Below are 24,996 nucleotides of genomic sequence, written 5' to 3'. Positions count from 1 at the left end.
GAGCAAGTCAGTTGAATTAACAAAGCAGGAAAGTAAAGCAGGTTAATGGAAAAAAGTAAACGTAGAGTCATTTAACAGACACCAAGATGTCCTGGTTCCAGCTGAGCGCAAAAGATATTTTCACCAGCTTCTGGCCATGCAGCTCCCCCCACAGCCAAAGCTCTGAGGGACCTGACCATAGAGCACTGCTGAGAACTGCTCAGCTTAAGACCTGAGTGCCGCCTTCTCTTAAAAAAGCTCGTCTCTTCATCCACGGCAGGCAGTGTCCAGGGAAATCAGGCTGACCAGGCTAAAGTTACTGTTCTGCTTACTCCTTTGAATCCTACTGCTCTGCTTGAATCAATTCAAGCCCTTCTGCACCTCAGGGCGGTAAACTGTTCACTAGGTTATCCCAATCAACCCACTCAAGTGAACATTTGGAAGCCCAGACCTGCAAGGCTGAACCCAAAAGACATCATCCATGACTAGGGCACAGATGCAGAAGTTACCTCCAAAGGTGTGTGTGACACTTCATTAACACCCACCCCCACGTGGATGTGCTTCCAAAGTAGCAAAGTTATACCTAAAAAAATAAATACATACAATTTGCTAGAAAATTAGGCATATGAGTTGTAAGCACGATGGCTAGTGATCAAGCCAATATAGCTACAAAGAGACTACTTAAAGGGTAACGTACAGGGCACATTCTCTAGTAGCGAGGGAGACAACCCACACGGACATAGCTGGCGCACTCCCAAGAGCAGTAAGCCAGAGGACGGCAATGTCACCATGGCACTGGTTACCAGCAAGAAGATGGTGGTGCCAAGCGCTGAATGCACAAGCAGAACACCAACAGGTTATTCATGCACAACAAAATGCATGATGTTAGAGCACTGTGGCAGAAAGCAAGAAAAAAGCTTTTATGCCACAAAAAAGGCTTGCATATACAAGCACATAAGCAACTCAGTTACTTCTCAATACCATCATAGCTTCCTATTTAAAGTTACCTTCTAGGAAATAATGTAAATATGTTCATTTTCCTGCCACCAGCCATCTACCTCCCCCTGTTCATTCGTTTCTGCTTGTCTCAGATATGGCTATCAGCAAGTTTCAAAGGACACAAAAGGTTTGATTATAAAGGTAATACAGCTCTACATTTTCCCCAGTTGGAAGCCTTCCTTTCTTTTTAGCCCCCAACCTTTGCCCCTGCTGCAGCTGTCAAGTTCTGCAAACAAATCCACTTCTCTGAGTCAGATAGTTCCTGGTAGGTCAAAATTGTGTAAAACATACTGTGCACATAATCATAAAATCACATACAATAGTAACGCACCTAGATGAAATCAACTGCTTCAGCTTCAGTCCTCGTGAGATAAGAACATACCAAGCTCTTTTTGTGAAGGACAGAGATGTTCAGGAAAGTCACGAGTTGCAAAAACTGTACCTTGTTTTCCAAGTCCCAGTTTAAAGCCAGAACAAAATACCCTTTGCCCTTTTTAAAAAATAAATGCTAAACTTTCCAAAGATGCTCCCAGCCATCCGACCTACTGATCTAGTTCAGCACGTTACGGAAAGCCCAGCAGAGGGATGAAGTCGCCCCTACGAATGCATCAATGCTTCACGTTACGACTTGTTAAGACAGGCTACTACCATGAATGTCTTCTTCGGGCAGACTAGAAATCCAAAGGTACAGCTCCTCAGCCAAAATCCTGTCACTGATGCTACAGAAGCCGCGACTCCAGAACGCCGTCGTTAACTTTACAGAAGGTACCAGGCGCAAAGTGGCAGGCTTTGGGGGGCTCAGTTTTGACCATCTATGCTTCAAGGTAAGGGCATGAGGAGAGAAACCGCATTGCTGCCTGTAAGCTGCTAACGCCACAGGGGCTGGAAAGTTCTTGGAGTTCATCCTTCAAATGAAGGGAAGGGAACGTCTTTATGAAGCCTGCGTGCATGTACTCCTATTCACACGAGAAAAGGGCACAGCAGGGAGTGTCAATTCTCAGTGCTGGGCCAAAGTTTAGCTCACATGAACTGGTTCCCCTTCCACCTCTACTCTGACCTCTGCTCCTCTGTCCGGAGTACCACATGTACAGCATACCAGAGGCACCTTGTCGTGAATAGAGACCACAGACGGCGGCAGCAAGGTTACTCCTCCACTAGCAGTGGGTGCTACGCAGAAGAGAATTGCCATTTTTTTTTAGGGTACAGAGAATTTTCCAGCTTGCTCAGGAAACCATAAACTTATAATCACTTGCCTAGGCCGTGGTAGTGTCCTTGCTTGTTACCGCCTTCAGCCTCAAGCAACATCTGAACAGAGGAAAATAAGGTAACGCTTTCCAAGGACACCAAGGAAAATGAATCACTCAACAAAATTTGAAATATACAAACTGTTTACCAAAGAACACCTAAGAGTTACTAGCCAATAAACAATAAACTTTTTTTTGTTTAAATACATTATTTAATGAGTTTTCTTTAAGAAAGAGATATTTTGAAGCTCAAATTACAATAAAGTACAATCTTCTAGATCTACAGTAGACAGTGCTATAAACATTTACCAAACCAGGTATTTTCATATTTGCTCCTCTGCTGTTATTGTTATTAAGGAAAAGAAACTCAAAATATCTTGTTAACAGCAATCCTGTCCTAACTTGGCTATTTCACCCTAGAACAGAATAAGGACAACAGTCTATTACCACAGTCCTCTCCTCTCCCAAAACACAGACCAAATGTCAAGCAGGAGCAAGACACTGTCATGATCACACACTAATTCAGCTTTGCAAAGAGTGACAAGTAAAATGGAGCAGTTGGTTGCAGGCAATATTGAAAAATGGCGTTGCCCCTTTCCCACAGGAATCACAAAAAAAATGCCTTTTTGCTACCAAAGTCAAACCGCCATTGAACTCATGTTCATTCAACACATTGGAGCAAATCTGAATTTACATAGGTAGCTTTGAGTTCACTTTTCCACCTTCTCCTTATATTTTCCCTCTTCTCTCCATATCCAATGTTTCCCTTCTCCCTTTTCTAAGCCCGCATTATACCTTCATAATTTCTATCTTCAGTTACTCAGTGCCAGTGGGATAGAGCCAGAGCACCACTCCTCTTCAGTCTTCTGGCATTGTCAATACTGTGGCAAAGGGCAAATCAATAGTGCTGAATTAGTACTGAGAAAGAAAAAAAGAAACAGGTCAATTCCTCAGAGAGTTGTTTCGTATCTTTTAAAGGCCATTTTGCATGGTCTTTAAATTCTAAAAGTACATGTGAGCTTCTGTAGTTAGTGTAAAAATGTGATCAAGCTGAAAAAGTTTCAACGCTTCTTGGTTTAAACTGAGCTGAACTACAGCAAGCTACTGTTTGAAAGCTGCTGCTCATCTATTCAGACATAAAAGCAGACATCAGGTGTAAATTTCTTATTTATTATAACAAAAATTATGACATGTTCATTTATGCATTCGGCTTTAATATAGCTCTTGGTATGTAAATGTTCTACAGCAAATGAGCTCTATACAATCATGCTGGTTGTGGCAGCAGTAAGGAACACAAACGAAACGTGTCTGTAAAAGTAAGGAAAGAAAGAGACCAGAGAAAAAAGTGGGTTTCTTTAAATGGTCTACACCACCTCGGCTCTAGCTAACTTGTACACAGCCACTCAGTCCGTTACGCTCAATGACCATGGCCCAAAGAGTCACTTAAGAAAAAAGGTCAATTTTTCGGGTTGTGTCCTTAATGCCAAGGCTACAAAACATGTAAGCATCACTATACAACACTGAGCTATTTACAGGAATTTCCCAATCAACTGTTCTCTCAGAGAAAATTAGTGAATCTCAGTGACTTAAGTCACCTGAAAGAGTAAAGCAACTCCTAGGAGTTAGTCTCCATATTCTACAAATGTCTATCATTTTCAAGACCAAAAAAAGCCTTTCTCTCAAAGAAATACAGTATTACAATATTACTTAAATCATTTAGCACTGGCTACTGCCCTGCTTTTCAAACAAAACAAACAAGCCATTTTAAAAAATATTACATCATCATCTGTTTCTCAGCAATATATTAAACCTTTTTATTATTTTTTTTACTTTTTTTGTTTGTTTTTTGTTTTTACACTTGATATGTTAAGGGAAGGTTAACTATTTTAAACTTTACCAGTCAAGCGTCTCTAGAAGAAAGTCAATGAATATTAAACCTAACAAACTGAAAAGCTGCAGTTATCTGTAGTGGCAGGATAAGGAAAAGGAAGAATATAAAGGAAAAGGATAAGGAAAACCCCTGCTGTAATGCGAGCCCACTGGGTCCCGCACTCAAGTCTCCTTGTTAGTTTGTTTCTGAGCAGTAAATAGAGTGGGTCATAGTGGTGTATCGTAATAGTCTGCCAGGTGGTCCATCGGATACTGCCGCTGCTGCTGCTGCTGTTGCTGCTGCTGCTGCTGCTGTTGTTCCTGGTGCTGCTTCATGATCTCCTTGACTTCTTCTTCAAGCTCTGGCGGGATGATGAACTGGTCGTCGGGATCGGGCTGTGCTGGAGCAGCGAAGTACCCCCCTGTTTTTCTGAGCGGCGCATCCGTTGCAACTTCAATTAAGTTATGGCTCCTCTCCTGTGGTGCCACAGAACCGTTGCCCCGCCGGCGCCCTATAGTGCCCGTAGCAGAACATTCAGCTTTCCTGGGAAGGCCGGGCTCGTCTTCATTGGCACTGATGACGATACCTTCGTCGCTGGCTTCCACCGGCACTTGGAGAAGCTGCTTCTCCTTCGCTCGGCTGCAGTGGATGTCCACCTCTACTTCCACGCGGCTGCCATTGGTGAACACCCCCTCAATCGGCTCCTCGTCGTCGCTGTCGAGGCCGTTGTCAGAGAAGGCGCTGGAGAAGGTGGCACTGGAGAGCTGCCGCTGGAAGGAGTTGGACAGGCAGACGGGGTGCAGCATGCAGCGCTGCTCCCCCGGGTAGGCCGGGCTGTTCTCATTCATGGCCACCTGGGGAGGCTCGTCGGAGGCCGTGGACCCCACCTCGCTGCTCATTTCGGAGGTGGAGATCTCGCTGCTGATCTCCGAAGCCATGCCGCTGCTGGAAGACGGCATCCCGAGCGCATCTGTTGGCCTGTCCTTGATGACCACGTTGACAGACTGGGGGAAGATGCCTGGGCTGGGGGGTGGGACCCCATTAAGTTCACAGCAGCAGAAGCTGTCCTCCGTCACGTTGAGCTGAACCACGACAGCGCTGATACTGTCGTTGCAGCCGTAACTCTGGGCCAAAGTGCAAAGCTTCTTCGCGGCCGCCAGCGCGTCAGGCACGTTTCTGACTGCCTCCACCGCTTCATCCATCGAGAGGCTGTCCCACAGCCCCTTGCTCCCCAGAATGAAGAACTCATCTTGCGGAGTTAAGGTGATGGACTGGACGTGAGGACGCGGCACTACACTTGGATGAAGGAAGGTGTACCCCAAGATTCTTGTTGAATCCGTCACACCATTCACTTTGCCATCCTGAAATTAGAAAGGACAGGAAATTGGAAACAAAGTAGACAAGGATACACAGCACTTCTACCTCCTTGCGTTTTACCGATGGCTCTTTTTGCAGTACCCCCAACACCGCTATTTACAGACAAAGAAGATGGAAAAGCAAAGTGACTTGCAAGGAGGTGACAGAGCTGGGATTAGAGCACAGCAATGGCTGGTTTGCAATCCTGCACTACGCCTCCTACACCCTACTGATTTGTCATCAGCATCACCTATGCACAGGCCAACAAAGCAGAAGTCTGCAACAAAGAGCCATCTATTCTGCTCCTGCAGCTGTGAGAGCCAACTGGACTAATGTTTTACCAGTGAGTCAGACTTATCCCTCCTCCACCCACGATATCTGGCTTTATACAGGGCAAAGCCACACACAGCTCCATTTGATATAGGGGCAGGTCATTCAGTTATGACTCTTCTCTTGCAGCTGTAACAATTGTAGGTTTCATCTTGGCTCATCACTTCGAAAACAAAAGTTAATTTAAAAACAAAAAAGACTTTAAATGAAGCACGCAAGTCAAATGCAGCAGAGAGTAAGTCTGCCTTTCTCAGTCAGCTGAATTCTTGTGAAATGTTTTACCAGCCCCAATTACTTACTACATTTCCACTTAGACAGGACATTTCCAAGGGGAGGAGGAGTAATATCTGAAGGGAAAACATCAGTAAAAATGGACGTATTTGAGAAGTAAAAATCATGCACGTCCAATTCCCAGGATCCTGTCCTGGTTACAATCCAAGCTGCCAGAATAAGCAGAGCAAGTGTCTGAAACAGCAAGCCTGGCTATCTGTCAGCCTGCTGGGGATAGCTGCACCCTGCTAACTGCCTACTCAAGAAGAACAACAGAGGTGAGGATTTACACTCATTTGGTCCAGCTGATGACTGCAGTGGCTATTATAAAGCAGATAAGCACAGAAAAGTGAACCAAGACTAAAAAAGCTTCCCCTTTAAAACCACTCAGAAGAAAAAAAAACCTTGTCGGCTTGTTAACTTCCCCATTAGAAGGCTGACAGCAGTGATAAGCCATCAACGTGCATGAAATCAGTGAGTCATCTTAAGATTCAGCACAGAAATTTCCCTTTTCCTCTACAGAACAACACAATGAGCATGCCTCGGTGATGCATACTACGTTGGAGTAACTCCCTTCCAACTTGTCACGTTTGAGATCCCAGTCGTCACCTTCCCATGGCAAGATCAACAGGCGCATGACTTATTCCACACACACACGTCCCTACACACACACGCACACCCTGCTCATGGGCATACAACAGTGTGTTTTCTGCCCTTTCCTCCACCATTAGGAGGATTCAGTATTTATGTATTCCTATGCATGCGTCACACAAGGCAAAGCAAAACTGACAGCAGTGGCTTCAAGCTTGTGAGAAAGGAACAAATAGTTTTCTCCTCTCTCATGGTTCAGCTGAGCACAGGATGGGTTTTCCTTTTGGGCAAGTGCTCTCTTCAAGAGCCGCCTGTCAAAGGGCAGCTCTGGTAACATAGGAGCTCAGACAGCAAAGTCAGCCTGCCAGGAGCAAGGAGTGTCCTGAGGGAAGGAGAGCATTGCTCCAAGTGCTCTGCCCTCTCATCCTTTTCAGTTGGAGAGGCTCTTCATGACAGCTCCAACACAGCAATTCTTCTCTGCATTAGGAGGAGGGTGTCTGCTTTCCTGTTTCAACACAACATGCTCACAGTTGCTCATTCTCTGAAGCTAACCAAAATCCAGCATGGCAATGGGATGGAAAAGCAACTTGATTGCACGATAACTTGATCGCATGATATGAATCACCTCGAAAGGAAAAGTGCAACTCTGGAACCCACACCAGTAACACTACCTCTTAGAGGTTACTAGTATAAACATGTAATTTCATGCATTGCTGTGCAAATACTCTCCAAGGAAGCTGCAAGTTGCAAGTTGCAACTGTCCCTAATTGTTCTCTAACCTCTGTGATAATGGCCTTATGCTGCTTAATCCTCTTCAGCTCTTCTTCACAACTCATCACGTAACACCTGGACAAAGGCAGAGGTTTCCCATTCCGGCAGAGAACGGTTTGGCACTTCCCCACGTTTGCTGAGGTTAGCGTGAAGCATCCACCAGGGTCCATGGGATCATGTTTTATATGGCAAAGGACAGCAGAACCTCCAAGTTTTTGTCCAGCTGTTCCAAGTTTCCTGGAATTTAAACAAAACAATGATTGTTCTTTAATTGGAAAACAACTGTTTCGGGTACTACGGAGAAACAGCCGCTGTTCTGCAACCACATGCACTCAGGGCATTGACTCTATTGGATCACTGGGACAGAAACAAAAGTCTCCACTGAAGACTGTAACACTACAGCAGCGCTTCAGAGAAATCACGTGCAACTCTCAGCCAGTGTGTTATTTACACATATGCAGATACTCAAATCTGTTCAATTTTAGAACAACAACAACAAAAAAATCTTTGCACTTTTAAGAGCTGCACAGTTGTGTCTCTTCCTCTACATCTTAAAGGTGTTTGTTTTAAAGGTCAGATCAAGGGAAACGGAGAGGGTCAGAAAAGTACTGAGGACTATTAAATTGAGTACACATAGAGCTTAAAAAAAGGGGTTCATATTATCTAGCTGGTTCTTTGGTTTCTGAACCTACAGATTTTATTATAAAACTAATAATTTTAACTGTAAAAATTATTTTTGAGCAAAAACAAAAGGCAGAGGTTCACTGTTTTGTGCTGTCTTCAGAATAATGATCTTAAACTATCAAATGATGACCAAAAAAGCATAGTGGCTGTTAACTCCACTGTAAGAAGGCACACTTTTCATTTATCCTGTCAGTTACTAACCTGTTAAATAGGTTCTTAGAAATCTTTAAGCCTGTTGTTTTAGCAGGAGTCATAGTGAAAAAAAAAAAAATGGATAAAACTGAAGTTTTCAGAATCCTGTCATTAGAATATAAAGTCATTTCAATACTAGGCTGTGAAAAACCATCCATCCTTCCCCAGTATCTTGTTTATCAGGGCCTTCTCCTATAGTAATTAGGAGTTAAAGTAATTAGAAAGCTAATTATAGAGGTTACTAAAATTTTATTAAGGCTAGGTATAGCTGGCAAGAACTTTTGATTCAAAATCCTGGGGAGAGAACGCATGACTAAATTTGTAACCAAGCTTCAATGTGCTTTTTATTTTATTTTTTAGAAATACACTTCAGGAGTGTTGCATATCATCTGTAATAATCCTCAATGAATGGTTACATGCAACTGGAATGAATACTATTTCTGGTTCTCCAAAGAAGTGGTTAGCTTATTTTGACTTGAGACACACACACACACACACAAAAAGCAGCTTTTTGTAGGAATGCCACATTCCTGTGAAATTGCATTAGTAGCAAACAAAACCACTTAATAAGTACTTTCGATACTCAAATTTGTTATTATTTTTGAATATTTTAAGTATATGGCAACCACCTTCTCTTTGTCTACTGGTCTGAGGCACTGTTAAAAGCAATTATGGGAAGGAAGCATTTTCCCTCTTGTGTTCGTAAGGTTCAATACCACCCTGCCGCTTCTGTGTGTTTCCCAATACCAGAACTTCAGTATTTTTCCTTTCCAAAGGTGCAGCAATTGAACGATAAACAATGCTACTTCTAACTTGATCCATTTCCTCAGTCTCTAAGCTGCTTATTTGCTTTCTCCTTTGTTTCCCTGACCTCTATTCTCCTTTGTTCAATTCCCTTCATACTCCTTCACTTGGTGTCTCCCCAGGCACAATTTCTTCTTCTGTCAAGAACAGCATGCACGCAGGTTTCCAAACCACGACACTGAGCTACTATTACACTCACAGCTATTATACCACAATCTCTTTGGATGGGTCCTGCTTGAATAATATTCTAAGGCCAAAGGGATGACAGGAGATAGACGTTTCTAAGGAGTCAGACTACGTCTTTTAAATATTTGTGTGGCCCTTAAATATCCTGAATTAGTACAGAGAAACAGAAAGGATCAGCCCAGGCTTTGCAGCCAGTAGGAGTAAGGAAGTTTAAAAGATGATCAAGAGATTCATACCACTGACTTGGTTACAGCCAATTGTGAATTGTTAAGACTTAAAGAATATACCAGAAAAGAGTAAGCCTCCACCCACAACCCATGAGCATTTAGTAACTTTGCAGGTAGGGTTTGGGTTTTTTTTGTTTGGGTAGGGAGGCGTTGGCTTTTTTCTCCCCACACCTGAAAGGAACAGAGGGCAATATTCACAAAACAAGCAATAAAAGAAAACACCGTAGCCAGATACCAAGGCTTTTTTCCCCTCTTGCATTTTTTTGAAGCAAGGAAAGAGCAGGGGTCTAACCTCAAAGCGAACAAACTACCCAGTGAGCATACACAAGGTAAAAAAGGCTTCAGATCCAAGACTCACCTCTGCATAATGATGAAAGTGTTGATCATGTATTCCTCCTCATTTTTTGTTTTCTGCAGCTCTTCCGCTAAGATGTCGCTCATTGTGCACTGCAGCAGATACGGCACTTCCACATTGCGGTCACCATCAAAAACACCATAAAGGGCCTCCCGGTTGTCACAGAAGTTATTGGCTGAAAGCGCTGCCACACACAGCCTAGTGAAAAAACAAAGCAGGAGAATATCAAGGCTGTTACCCGCTACTAGTTTCTTACCTTGTCATTCTGACCAGAGAGATGCAGCCTGGTCTGAGAGCTAGTTTTAACCACCTCTGTTCACAAGCATTTCAGGACTGCTTTCTGAGCTGTGCAGAAGAGTCAGGCCCATCAACAGTGCTAAGATGTGGAAAGAACTATACTGGAAGTTCAAGCCAAGCCCTAAGGATTCTTCCTCCTTTTCAGCATGTGAATAAGTCCCTTATTTGCAGAAACAGGGGGGGGGAAGGATCTCTGAAACAACATCAGTTTAAACTGCACTTGCTCCTCCAAAAGCCCTCCTTGTGATTTAACATGCTGATGACCAAGTTGTGCGTTAAATCAGTTAACAGTAAGTAAAAGCTTGCTGGCACTTGCTACAGAAACCTAGGTAGCAGAAGATTTCTAAAAAGGTATTTCAGGAACAAAGAAAGATTCATCACATTGCCAGCAACACAGAGACTAGCAGACTCTTGGTACATTATTTGTCAAGTGCTGCCTTAGTCACAGGAGCTCCGCACACTATGAATATTCAGAGTTTTGGCCATTCTGCCTCTTCCTTTAGTATCTCCGATTTGCTTCGTAAACATCCTTTGGTTGAAGATAAAGCAGCTTTGCAAAGAGGAAAATGCTTTTAAACACTCAGATCTTTTGCAAGTACCGGAGTCTCGCACAGACAAAATGTGTCGGTTATACTTGTATCTTAGCAACTTCCCTAACAAAGACCAAAGCGGAGAGCCAGGCAGGGGCCCGGTATACAAATATAGAGTCATGGCACGGCCTCTGCCTTTGTGAGGCCCAAAATGTCCCCAAAACTTTCACTGAAAAAAGGTTTTCTTTGTATCAGCAGAGAGGCGCTCTGCTGCTAGGATGCTCGTATAATAAAAACCACGCCAGGTCATACTTGTTCTTAACGCCCGACGCTTCTGTGTAACCATGACTCCACACCGCTGGTGCTCCTGAAGCATCACCCGCCGAGGGCTGGTCGATCTTGAAGCAACGGATATTGCTGCAAGGAGAAGGGAAAGGGGAAAGATGCAATGGATTGAAGTGCTGACATGATCCAGCTTAAAATATGAAGATAACACTTCTTCCCCCCTCCCAGTTCTGAGTAATACATTTAATAGAAGAAAATGAAGCAGGACATCCGAAGGGGTTACTTTCATGTGTCTGTATACAAAGAACAAAAAAGCAGTAAATAACTGAGCCTCTACGAGGGTGTCAGCTGCACTGTTTTGCTTAGCCGGCTTTTTTTTCCCTGCCCTCACCCCTGAGCTATTTGTTTCAAACCTGGCCCATTAAGAATACAAGGCAAATTTGTCACTAGCTTGATGAAATCCAGTAGAGGGGAGTTTAACTTACACATCTCTCCCATCCATTTTAACAACAAGTCTCTGGGCTCTTTTCATTGTACCCAAATGAAACCTCCTGTATGACCCACACCATCCCCCTAAATGAAAAAAAAAAAAAAAAAAAAAAAAAAAAAAAAAAAAAAAAGGAAAAGAAATTCTTTAGGAACAGCAACATGTAGTAACAGCCTTCTATGAAAATGCCCACAAAACAGAAATTCACTCCATCCTGGTCCTGCACCAACCTGCAAGAGCCAGCCTGCGGTCCCGACAGCAGGCACAGCCCTTCTGCCTTCCCCAGTTGTGCAGTCCAATTTTTACTTAGGCCCTTGATCCTCTACCCTCCAATTTACTACCAACATAGCCTTTAGCCTGAATTTCAAATCTCTCACGCAGCGTAGTAAAGACTTAAAAAGGGCCCAGCCCTCTCTGTTTATACCCTTCTCTTCACAGCCCTGCTTTGCTGGGGAGAGATGACCTCCCCCTGCTCCCTACTGCTCTCTTCCAAAGGCAGGGAAAGCGAGCTCCCCACACGCTGAAGACACTTCAAAGGCACCCGAACCTTTCATGAACCAAATGAATCATAAAAGGACACAAGCAGAAAGGTCTAACTGTTCACTCTGAGCATTCATTTTTCTCTGTCCAAACCCCCACCTGACCTGAACACACAGAAAAGTCTTTTCAGCATTGCACAGCCTTCCTCAAATAACCTGAAGTACTGTCACATCCAGTTCGATTTCTTTTTATGCTAATAGTCAGGATGTGCATCAGAGAGGGCAGATGAAAAGCAAACAAATTACATAAATAACGTTAGAACCACTGGTGTTTTAAGCCCTTGGTTTTGCAGCCCTCTGTGGACAAAGAGGAGGCAAACATCTCGCCATGAGCATTAGAAAAGATTATCTGACCCCAAATCAAACTGGAAACCTGGATCTCTTCTAAAGTAGCAGAGATTTTAATTCTGTCTGCGCCTGCAAAACACTACACACACGAGCAAACATACTTTCTTTGCAGACTTCTCATACAAGGTACTTATCCTCCAGGGCAGAGGAACTTGGATCAAAAAGGTTTTTCTGTTTGTTTCTTTTTTAACTGGGTTGACCAACGCCTGGTTCCTGGGCAGGTCAAGGACCCAGAGTTGTCTCAAGGCTTCCCAGCAGTGATGAAAAAAGCTACCTCAATGCATTGCTTTCAGCTTCCTCAGTGGCACCCCTACAAATAGACCATGTGCCCAGAAAGGAATGATATCCAGCAGCACATCCTATGCAGGGAATATGGGCTAAGGCTTTCAGACAGCATGGTTTATTTTCCCCCTAATTTAAAATGACTGTTACAATTGAACTAGATGCTCCTTCCTAAAAATCAGAGTAGCAGCATCTTTTTTTTTCTTTTTCATTTTAATTACTGCTGAAAATTCTTACATCCAATAAATCACTTGGCAACATCCTCCTAAGCATGGAAGCCTCTTTTAAGATCTCCATACATATTAAAAAAGCAAGCATGCATGACAGGACTCTTCTCCTCAGCACCACTGAGAATGCATATTAACCTACTGCCTGCTTGAATCCTGCCAGGGCACAGATGGAGAGCTGCCTTTCACATGCAGAAGGAAGATATAAAAAGTACCAAGTGCACAAGTATTTTTGTGCCTGCCACAACAAAACATGTAAAAGGAGCACCTCCTTCCTCACAGACAATTATAGCAGTATACCGTAGAAGTCAGGGTAGTGTATCAGTACAGACACTAAGAAGCCCCTCAAGGGGCCTGAAACACCTCACTGCGGCTAATGAGTATTAGGAAAGAGAACAGACCTGAGGTATTAAGAATAATTTCATAAAAAACCCAACCAAACAAAACACATGCACAAGAGGAAAAAAGTTTTCTGTGAATTAAGGACAACACATATGCCAGTGAAAATACGGCATGTAACTGGGCCACACTACTCTTCTACCACTTGGGACTTAAATTTGTAGAATACTGCTATAGGGCATGATGCCTGAATACTACAGTGGCAAGAGTTTGGCTTGCCCATCTTGTCTGCTGGGTTATACACAAGAAAAGCTGATCTTTCACTTTAAGTTTTGACACAATTCAATTAGCTTTGTAATATATATATTTTTTTTTTTTTTTCTCCCTATGAACCAGAGCAACGTTACACACTACTTCTTCAGGAAGGTTTCCTATATACAATAAAGCAGCTCTTAAAATAGAGGAACGGCCTTTTTTTTTTTTTTTGCTGTCTGCTGCAGAACATGGACTCTTGTTTTTATCTGTGAAAACTCATCATTATTCAAATTTCCATTTAAATTTGATAAAATCCGCTGATTCAAGCTAAAAGCAAACTCACACTGTAAGTTTCCCTTGCTTGCACAACAGATGAGGTTTACTACTCCAGTGTCTGATCTTAACCATTTAAAAGCAAACAACACAAAGAAACTGCTCAATCCTTAAAAAGCAAATCAACCCTTCCTGGAATCATTCAATATTCAAGGATCAAAGAAACTTATAAGGAAACTCGGAGCTGGTGCAGTTCCCTTCAGGACATAAGAAAAGCTCAAGGCAGCACCACTGTCCACAGATGATCTGGTTTAGTGCAACAGTTTCCCAATACACTGCAGAAGGAGGCACAAGGCACTTGGCAAATTTCAGTTACAGATGACACTTCAGTCCCAGGGTAGGAAATAAACAGGTAGACAGGAAGGAAACAGAGGGACCCAAAGCAAGGGAATTAGCTTTGCTGCAAGCAGAGTGGGAGATGTGAGTCTTCAGGAGAGGTTTAAATATGAAAAAAAAAAAAAAATATTTCTAGGACAAAAGCAGAGAGGTATGAAGGGTAACAAGAAATAGTATGTGAAGAGGTTAAAAGCAGCACAATAGCAAACACAAACCCAAGCACATGAATGCAAAAAAATATAGTAAGCAGCTACCAGCATCTCGACAGTGGAATGAACTAAGTATTTTAGTTGAATCTAATGTCAGAAGTAAAATGAAGATCAAACTGGCCCAACAGTGGTTATCAGACTAGCAGATCCCTTCAGGAGTTACACCTGAAAGCAGCTGCACTGAAGTGGGTCAAGTCACCCTCTTTAACGAAGCACCAATTTCTGACCTATCCACATAACCTGTTACTTTCCGACCCACTGACAACAGGGAGTCCTACTCCTTGAAAGAGGTTTACACTCCTGTGTATTGTGGTTTTGTCACATCCTAGTCACAGGAGTCGTTCTGCCCCCTCCCCACTCCGTAAGGTAACTTACTTCAGCAGCTCTAGGGTTTTGTGATCCAAGGCTAATCTGGGATTTCCAGTCAGGTCCAGCTCTTGTAGTTTTGGAGGCAGGTTTTCAGGCAATGTGACTTCACTCAGTTCATTGCAGCTTAGGTCCACGCACTGGAAAAGGAAGGCAGCCAAATAAGCAAGAGAATTCAGCTGTCATCAAGATCATGCAAATTTTGATTAAATGTAGTAATGCATGTTTCACGAACAAAAAAGGCTGCAACCGAGACCTAAGACCATTCATTTATGTAAGTGGTTCTTACAAAGGAAATGCATATGGCATTTAGCCATCTTACCAGATGTCTGGGACACCTAGAAATATGTTCCCTCCATTTCCATCTCTGGCCAGGTGTCATCTTGTTATAAAACTAGTAAGTTTTGCCTGCTCTTCACAGAGACAAAGATGGTCAGTGTATTTTCAAGTATTTAAGAAAAAATGTTACTGATGAAACCAGTCTTTTAATAGATAAAGGAAATGGATATTAATACATTTGGGGCTTCTAAGCCACTGGCACAGCAGTCCCTCCTCCAAAGTCAGTTTAAACCAGCACGAGTATGAGCAGGCTCTCAGGAATTCAGTATTTACTGAGGGATATTAAAATAAGCAGGGTTATGAATGCATGTGGAGGAGTAGTAGAGAGGGAAAGGAAAAAAATATTGGAGCAGTTTTAAACATGGTTTTAATTTGTGTCATCTTAGATGGATTAATATTTAAATATGAAGTCAATAAAATGAGTGAAAAAAATTAAAGCTTAAATATTTCAGAAAAAATATGACAGAAAACAGCAGAGAAACTTGCTGGCTATCCACCAGCTTAGCACAAATTAGCTAGAACAAGTGCACTAGAAAGACAAAAATCCCCAAACAAACATCGTTTAAAGCCGCATATCCAGATAAAAGTCAATACACAACGAAAAATATGGCATTTTAGAACAAAACAACCCTATTACAGGGCCATCAGTGTAGCATGCACCAAAAATTGCACACAAAAACGTCTGGAGAGGACAAACCAGGCTGGTATTTAAAAGGATAGAAGAACTATGAACATCTTGGAGAAAGATCATTTTCTACTTTCAATGTGCAAAAAGAGAAAGACTGCAAAAACTTTAATAAAACAGAAAGCTGAAAGGGGTCGGGGGAGGTTTTTCCTAGCTGCACATTTTGACCATTACATAATTTCCATTGATACAAGAGAGACACTTTCATTTTTGTAGGTATATTCAAAGAAATTGGGTCCTGAGCTGGAAGAAGGCATAAGATAACCTAGTCAAATCTGGAAAAGAAAAATCTCCTGAAACTTTATTAAATACACGCAATGGAAATAACGAATTTCCGACTCAAATCTTGACTCCTGAGGTTGTCTAATATGGAGGCCTTATTATCTATGAAGAACAAACTGCTGACGTTATCTAAGCCTGATAAGGAAATCAGAGTTTAAATCTGTCACGCAAACAAAGTAGTAGACAGCTTAACAGAACAGTTATTCCAGCCAGCTATTTTCCTCTGCGCAACTCCTTGCTGCTTCCAAGGAGCCAGTAATTACTTTGCAGATTAAAGAAGCTGCCAGCAGGCCTTGCTGTGTTCAACACCCCAATGCCATTCCAAATTTGATGGAAGAGCATGCTGGAATAACAAGTACAAAAATCAGTAAAGTAATTTCATTGTTCTCATTAAATGCCCAATACGCCAAAGGTAGCAACACTCTACAGCAGACCCCTTCGTCCCTAGGCACTAGTGAAGATAGCTTATTTATCAGGTTAGGACTTCCTAGATTTTATTTGTACTGTTTGAAGAATAGGCTAAGAGGGACTTTCTGCATATCTATGTTAAATTAGTCCTTATTCTACTCCACAGGCAAGCAGGCAAGCATATTTCCTAACTGATCCTGATTTCCTCATGCATTATTTAAATGCAAGCTGGTTTAGCCGCACCCATGCAGCACCAGAAGAACAACTCCTGCAGTTGCACACAGGATTTTGCACTGGACAGGCCAGCTGAAAGACAGGGTTTAATATTCAGCATTTGCTTACACTGCATTTACAGCTTTGTAACTGTTTTGTTCAAGGCTGGAAGGGACTTGAGTTCTCTCCAGTTGCAACTGAAGGTGGCCATACCAATACTAACCTATTTAACTAGGAGAAAAACTACCAAAGATTGAGAGTTTCGTCTCTAAGATGCTACTGCTACTAGATATTCACTTACTTCAGATCTCAAGGTAATGCTCCTGTGAAAGATAAGCTTGACCAAAAACCGCGACAAGAAACCTCCATATCACCCCCACCCCAGCAGCCCAGCAAGACAACCACAAAAGAGAAGCAATTCATCAGTCATCAAAAACTTCATGATAAAGTAAAGCCAGATCCCAGGTGGGAAAAGCAAGCCTGGGTCGCTGAACTCTGTTCAAGCAGTAAGGACTACTCAACTGTTTGACTGCGAAAGAACACCAGGACGCTGGATAACAATTTAAAAAGTGCCCTTTTTTATTTTGTAAGGCAAGGAAATTGAAGTCAAACAATGGCTGTAAGGAAGACTCTGCTGGGGCATTGACTCAGGCGTGCTTCCAGCTGTTCGACCACTTGCAGAAGACATTTCAGTGTGCACAGATAAACCTAACTCTGACAGTATAAGTAACTGTCATAAAATACAGTAATAACCCTAAAAAATGTACAGGATATCTCAGAGACATCCACCAGGCTCTTTAATGCAGGGGACAACACATAACTTCTGTAGCCTTGACACTAGTGTGTAAAAAAGGCTTAGAGACAATTGTACCACTAAAGTGACCTTGTGTTTGGAAATCCTGGAGTTACTGCAAGTGTAGAACCATCATCATTTATACCAGCTTTCCTTCTGAAATTATTTCAGACAGCATAGTAACTGCTGCTACTAACTGATCCAGTATCACTGACTCCAAAAACATGTCAGCCTCTCAGGCTAATTTAATACAAAACAGCCATTACCTCAAGTAACAGAGTTTCCCAAGAAGTTTAGAGTGTTTGAATGCCTCTTCAGTTAAAATTAACCATCAAGTATGATATAATCACAGAGGTGACATGAGACTATACAATTTTGTGCTTTGCTACAAGCAAGCTTATTTCACCAAATGATCAAATCCACACTTAAGCAATAGATTCTGAACTTAGTTTGGCATATTTTGAATGCTCTCATGTGCCTAAGAAGGAGCTCTGGTTAAGCTAAGTAACGGCTACAGGCAGGCACCACAAGCTTGGCCTCCAAACTGACAAACACCAATCCTGACCTAGAGAAATCACCAAGAGGCCAGAAGAACCCCTATGCCCAACAAGGCACCTTCCCATCTGGCAACTACATGAACTCATCTCACGTAAGTCAAGACCAGGCTTGAGTACTGACTGGGCATTTTCTTTCCACAAGGGTGGAGTCCCAGAGCACTGTGCCCTCTTAGATGAAGTCAGGCACTGCCATCCCTGCAGTCCCAAAACAGTTACTGACGTCTGTGACTCTTTCTTCTGCTAAAGAGAACTAAGTAACCGTAGGGAACCAGCAGGAAGAAACTGCCAGGTCTTCCAAGAGCGTTTTTCTGCTAAGCGTTGTGGCAGAGTAGCACTTTAAATACTGACGCTTTTATAAAACATTCTGCTTTCCCCAAAATGCACGAACAGAAGGAAAAAGCTGATTGTTCCCTATCAGCCTGTTTACATTATCCTTAATTTTTTTTTGGGTTAACACCACCCTCGTATTTTTAAAGAAATGTTTACTGCACAGAGCCTCGGCTCCCCCACCCCAATTCTTCCTCTCAGAAAAAAAGTTTTTGCTTCTGATTGATTCTAAATGGCCCTCCGCTTCCTCTGGCCATTGTTCCAAAGAGGGAGGAGTAATCAAAAACCCACAAGTTTGTTTGAGATTTCCTGGCTAAAACCACAAAGCTCATCTTTACATGTACTTACTGTCCAACAGAATTATTGCTCCTGCTGCTTTGCCTGACCCCAGACACTGAGGCACACATGGCAGTCTGGGAACTTAGCCTTTTGACTTTACAGAGCACCCGAAGGACACTTAAGTTGTTTTGAGTCCATGAATAGGTAATCAGTTCTCAGCCTCGGAGAACGACAGATTTTCTGCTGTATCACAAGATTTGTATGCTGCAAGTTAACTGTCTCCCAGCTCTGGCCAGCGGAAGCAGCACGCAGTGTGAAATATTCTGCACTATGGCCAGGCGAGAAGCAGGAACTCGATTCACAAAAGGTAAGCAGTAGTGCTCTTCAGCGTGTTCAAGCAAAGAATGCGTCCCACAAAAAGAAGTGTCAGGAAAAGTACAGAATTACTTCTCGAAACACATACAAGAGACGGATTAAGCATTCCTCCGGTTGTGCAAAATATGACTGCAATTAGGAAAATTAAAGTAGCGTGCCTGAATACTCAAATCCTGTGCTCCTGGAATTTATCTCTGTCCCCAAGGCCTATCCTATTTTGCAGCTTCAGCGGTTTTTAACACGTGCTCTAAACAAAGTCCATTCCTACACAATCAACCAATTGCCAAGGCAGCAAAAGTTAATTACACATAGCTCTTGCCAAATATTTAAGTCCTATCATAACAGACCGTCACAGGAAGACAATTAACACTTATTTGGCAGAGAAGATAGGATCTAGTGAAGGTGAGTGTAAAAATCAGATTTTGAGGCTCTTCTTCCATTCCACTCTGAGGCAGCACAGGGGTGAATATTTTGCATATGACCTCAGAGGAGAAAGGAGCTGTCAGATCTCCGTAATTTCTGAGAATATACAATCTTGTAGCAATGAGAGACCTGAGGGGAGAATAGAAGTGGTAAAGTTGCATTATACTTGCTTCTTCCAAAGCACATTCATTCCTTACCTTTATTTCAGAAAGCTGCATGACTTCTGGAAAGACTTCGATGCAGTTGGAGTGAGCAATTACAGTATGCATACGTCTGCAGTTCATGATGGTTGTTGGAATGGCTTTCAGTTTGTTCCCACTAATATCAATTTCCTCCAACTCTTCCAGCTTGGCCATTTTGCTACGAAAACAAGAGTTTGAGAATTCTTCTTTTAAAAGACATGCATATTTTATTTTGCAGTGGTGATAAGGGCAGTGGTTTTCATTATTTTAAGAAAATAAAGTCGTGGACTTTGATCCTTGTTCGCAGCAGTGCCTGTCACCTCTCCTCACATCAGACGGTAACACAGTGGTGGAACAAAACGTGTGCTGCTTCTGTCAATGTTTTGTTAATGCTACCTTTCAAATGACTTATTTTGCTTACATTGCCCCTGCTCATCAGCTCACTTTTTTCCTCCCTTCTTCCCCTTTCTTTCAACCCTAGTTTCTCACTTCATCCCAAATTTTTCCCTCCACCTTCTAGCATCCCACTCAGCCCTTCCCCCTAATTCATCTCCCTCCCTCCCCCTTGCCGCTGAAGCCCAGCTGCTCAGAACATCGCACAAGGACAGAGATGTCTCTTCCTTTATTTATTGGCATCTCTTTTCCAAGGTTGTACCCCATCAGCTTTACAGCACATCTTACACTTGAAAGATTTCTGATTAAAACAGAGTGAACTGAAAGTACAGAAATTGCTGCCAAGGCAGAATCTCCTTCCGGAGTGAGAGGATTTTTCCCTAGTGGAGTTTAGTCCACTTCCAGAGGACACTTCCAGACTGCTATGCTCACAGATCTCTTGTAAGGAGAAGCACACCAGGTGTAAGCAAAGTGACTAAGCCAGGGAAAAGAGAAGACCTCCTTGCTTCACTTCAAAAGCGTACTGCAGTCGTGCTGAATTAGTCCAGTTGAAAAGAGTTCCAAGTGCAATCAAAGCACACCAACTAACATGTAGCACTCACTCGTCTGTGTAACCCAAGAGAGGGTAGCAAGGTGCAAAGGGCATAGCAGGTGAATCCACCCACTGCAGTATCACTACATTCAAAATACAGCCTGTGCCACCACATTTCTGTGCAATTTAGCTCTCGCGGTGAGAATGTTTCATGATGCCCACCCACCGGTGGGCCAGAGGCAGTGAAACCAGTTACGTACCTCGCAGGAAAGCTCTGTAGACGATTGTAAGCCATGTGCAAGATTTTCAGGTGAGGATGGCCCGTTAACAAGGGTACGCATTTATCTGTGAGGTTGTTATTGGTCAAATACAGCTCCTGCAAGATACTATGGGTTTCTTCAGAAAGAGTGGCTGGAGGAAGCATTTCCAGTTTGTTGGCAGAGGCATTAAGAAATCTCAGGCTGCAAAGAGAAGTTGCATAAGAGAGTTCAGTGAAACATCCTGCAGGTTTTGTCCAAAAGCACAAATAAAATCTCTCTTTTTAAGAGTTAAGATAGTTATAAAGCAAAGATCAAAAGCAACAAGTTCACAACAATGGACAGAAAGACGGAAAGTCTAGCATTATATGAACAAAAATTCTGATAATGTTTTTAAATGAACACATTTGTATGAACAACTTATCAGCAAAATGAGTACGTCAAAATGCCTCTATCCCCTTATCAAGACCTCAGCACTTCCGACATTACTACAGATGTACCTACAGGTAACAGCAATAACAAACCACATCATTTCCATATTCGTTCCACATAAAAATGAATTCTGAATTCATCATCAATGAACCACAAGAGTATAGCTGCCCTTCAAGTGACTAAAAAGTCACTGGTAAAAAAGCCGGCCAATTTTTCAGTATTTTAAATACTGGCTAGGGTGCAGACAGTATTTTGTTTAAACCTGCAGGCCTGAAAGCAACTAGAAAACATGAAAAAGTACCCTGAATATTTGGGTAACTAAAGATGCACCAATCACAGAAAAAAACCCTGAGACCAAGCAGTAATTTGCCTTTTAGATTTTAAAGACAGACAGTGCTAACAGTAAATTAAATTTTAAAAGTTATATACTTGCTTGCTGATGTATGCAGCAAGACAGCCAGATCTCTATGTAGTTCCTGAATGCCCTTCCCTTACTCGCCAAGTAGCAGAAGCCCTTGTCAGTATTTTCTGCAGTCCCACTGCAAGCAGCAAGGACTGAAGAAGCACAGAAATGAAGTTATTCTTTCTCCCTCAAAGGAGTTTTTCCAGGATGGAAACAAGACCTGTTGAGGTATAGGCACTGCCCACTCCTGCCAGTCAAGTTCTGCGGGCAGAGGATCCATGTTTCTTTAGGGGAGTTTAGTGATCACAGCAGCACTGGAGGAATACACACTGAAGGGATCTTGAGGGCTAGAATTCACACAAGCAATTCCAAAGAAATGGAAAAATAAGGCTATTTACCCTTTAGTAACCAACTCTGGCACGACCATGCCTTTTCAACAGAAATAAGACCTCTCTCTTCCTTCCTCCCCTTTTCAGAAAAGGCTGCCTCAGAGAACTTGCGATACAGAAGTAAGCGTGTGCCTGCTAGTCTGCAGTGATCACGTTCAAACCAGGCTGTACTGCTCCTACCAGCTAACAGGAACGGGCAGCTGCAAAGTTGCGTTCAAGAAACAAGACTCAGAAATGAGTTGGCTGAAGCCTATAAAGCCACTGATCAGGACACAAAAGGTAGATGTGCTCCTGTCATCGATCATAAGAGAAAGTAGTAAAATATTGATAGCTTCACCCATGCATGCAGGAATCCACACTGACCTTTAAGATCTATTAATGAATGAAATGGATTTGCAAGAGTTGCAGCTGGCTGAAACTTGCTTAGCAGCAAATAAGGGTCAGACATGCTACAGAGGAGTCACGTGGAATGCCAAAGGATTACAAAAGCCACTATTTCCATTAGAAGCAAAAATCTCTTAGCACTGCACAGAACTGAAACTAGGTTAGCTGTTTTACACAGACAGAGGAGTCCACTTCGGAGAAACACAGTTTAATCCTCAGGCTCATTCATTATTCACAAGGGTGGTAAAACTCCAGAGCAGGAAGGGAGGAGAGGGAGGATTAATACAGAGAAGGGAATAAGCAGCTGAAAGGGCTTTTAAAATTATTTATTTATTCTAAAAAGATGCTGCTCAATTTCACCTCTTAGCTATAAACTAAAAGTATATTAAGCTTATTCAAAGTTGGATTATTAAACTGAAGCATACCACATCAACGGTTCCTGTACTTAATTAAACACCAGCAAACACACCTATTGCTGAAGTACAGACAACTATTACTTTGGCAACTTGAATCTAATATGCATGATAGTCTTCTCTCTCCACAAAAAAGGCACTTTGATTAACATTAAAGCCACAATATCCTTTGTACCACTCATAGTACAAAATAGTTGTCTCAGCTCAGCCTGGAAAGGCTTAAGTAACAAAAAGGTTTAAGGCTGCTGGGAAAAGTGAACTTTCACAGGAATATGATGGGGATGAGGAAGGCAAAAACAACCCTAAGAAAGGGCATGTTCCGCTACCCTGAAGAGGAATCTGTATTTTACTTATGTTCTTGCAAGCTGCAGCAGAATAACCTGGAGTGTTTCACAGGTACCTTCTTTTAATAACCAAACGGAGTGAAATAGATAACCTAGAGAGCATCCTATGGCTATGAAGTTCAGAAGAACGTAAGTTCACTGAAGTACAGCTAGCCAAAAGCTTTAGGTAAGAAAAGGTACATTGCTATGATAAAGCTGAAATTAATACAGACTACTACACTGAAGCCATTTTAAATTCAACAGAAAAATGAATCAAACAAAAGCTCTTTGTTTTTAATAAACTTTCAACATTGGTGGAATACAACAAGAAATTTCAAGCTGTTCCCTCCCTGGTATTAAAAGTGAATGGAATCTGTGTATTCCTGCCAAAAATAAGTTTTGATGCATCTATTTTCCAATGGGGAAAGGAGAAAGGAGAGCTGTTGCTCTGTACCCTCCCACCCTTTTGCCAAATCTTCCAGAGAGTGATATGACAATGTTGGAAATAAATCCCCACCATCCTGACCTACAGCTTCGTGCCTTGACGTGAACAAGGCTTAGGTGGCTAGCAAAATCTTGCCAACGGTCTAAAATGTGAACCCTGTGGTAGTAGGGTATCTCATTTACCCCATACGTAACAACACATGGCTGGGTAACACTCAATGGTCAGGTTCAGGATAGTCACATACTAATCTCTCTCTCTGTTGCTGACGTCATTAAAATTAAATTAAAACTTTTTAGAAAAGAGTATGTTGCTTATTTACATGTTCCTTTTGACCAGCTGTTATATTAAAATTGTAAAAACATTCTCAAACGATAAGTCTTTCAAGATATTATCTGATTTTAAACAAAAAAAAGGGGGACACACCATTCTTTGGGCAGAAAACAGAACAAACCAGCAGACTGCTACTGCCAAAGCTTTGTCAATTCTGTGCTATAATCTTATGTCCAAAAAAGAAAAGAAAAAAAAAAAAAAATCTGTACTTGCCTATCAGGTTTCCCTTCACACTGATTTAAGACAGAAGTCCTCCTCCAGGTTATTTCCACTCCCCTATTTCTTCATTCTCGTGCAACGTGCCAGCTGCCTCCTTAGAAGGCACATCTTACAAATGCCCTCCAGAGGAGTGGAAATTTACTTGGGCACAACTGTTCCCATCTCTCTTGTGCATGGACTTAAATTGATTCATGTTCCTTGAAGATATCCCACTCATATTGCTTATCAGATGGAAGCAGAATGTCAAGTATTAAAGCTCAGTCCAAAATTAATTGTTTCCCTTTCCAATTCCACCCACACACTATACCACAAGCTCATGAAAAAAGTACAGCTTCACTACAAAAACCTGAATTCATCAGCCTGCACACATACCAGAGTATAACATAGCGAGGAGAGCATGAATTAACAAGTACTAAAAGAGTGTCGGAGATTAAGAAAGAAACGAAGGTGCTGGCAGGGAGATGCCAGAATTCTTCAGCTTTGACAAGGTGCAAATTCTCCTCTGGGGTAATAATATAAATATTGATCTCCGGCCGGAATAAGTCACCTTTGGTTTTATGGGGTATTAAAGTACAATCCTTTGCTGGATTTAATTCTCCAAGAGACAACATGGACAAAAAAAAAAAAAAAAAAATACTGTCCCAAAGAAAGGCTAGAATCCAGGACATGTATCTGATTCAACAAAACAGACCTAATATGCAGTCACACGCATTCCCTATTTGAACCCAGAGGACTCTGATCTCAATCTGAACTTCCAAAAGCAGAGGAAGAAAATCTACTGAAAACTGCAAAAGGTTTGAAATCTTAAAATCAATGCCTACCTCTAGCACACACAAAAGCTGGATATAGACAACTGTGAGAATACAGCATCTCCCAATTCCTCACTGTTTTCTGAGGTAGCTTGGCAAACTTGGCTTGCTGG

General features: G+C 42.2%; 1 protein-coding gene across 1 annotated transcript in view; it reads right to left on the bottom strand.

The window, feature by feature from the left end:
• Positions 1-3,371: 3,371 nt before the first annotated feature.
• The window catches only part of PHLPP1 (PH domain and leucine rich repeat protein phosphatase 1), a 140,486-nt gene continuing 118,861 nt past the window's right edge, over positions 3,372-24,996 (bottom strand). Inside the window, exons 11-17 of the mRNA XM_030041782.2 lie at positions 20,740-20,940; positions 19,570-19,732; positions 14,701-14,831; positions 10,998-11,102; positions 9,862-10,056; positions 7,419-7,647; positions 3,372-5,453 (exon numbers count right to left, since the gene is read on the bottom strand). Of these exons, the coding sequence (XP_029897642.1) occupies positions 4,320-5,453; positions 7,419-7,647; positions 9,862-10,056; positions 10,998-11,102; positions 14,701-14,831; positions 19,570-19,732; positions 20,740-20,940 (2,158 nt within the window). The 3' untranslated portion in view covers positions 3,372-4,319. The remainder of the gene's footprint in view (positions 5,454-7,418; positions 7,648-9,861; positions 10,057-10,997; positions 11,103-14,700; positions 14,832-19,569; positions 19,733-20,739; positions 20,941-24,996) is intronic.

Source organism: Aquila chrysaetos, chromosome 18, assembly GCF_900496995.4.
Source record: "Aquila chrysaetos chrysaetos chromosome 18, bAquChr1.4, whole genome shotgun sequence".
Classification (NCBI taxonomy): domain Eukaryota; kingdom Metazoa; phylum Chordata; class Aves; order Accipitriformes; family Accipitridae; genus Aquila; species Aquila chrysaetos.
Note: the sequence above shows the minus strand (reverse complement) of the source record. Positions and strands in the feature narration are given on the sequence as shown.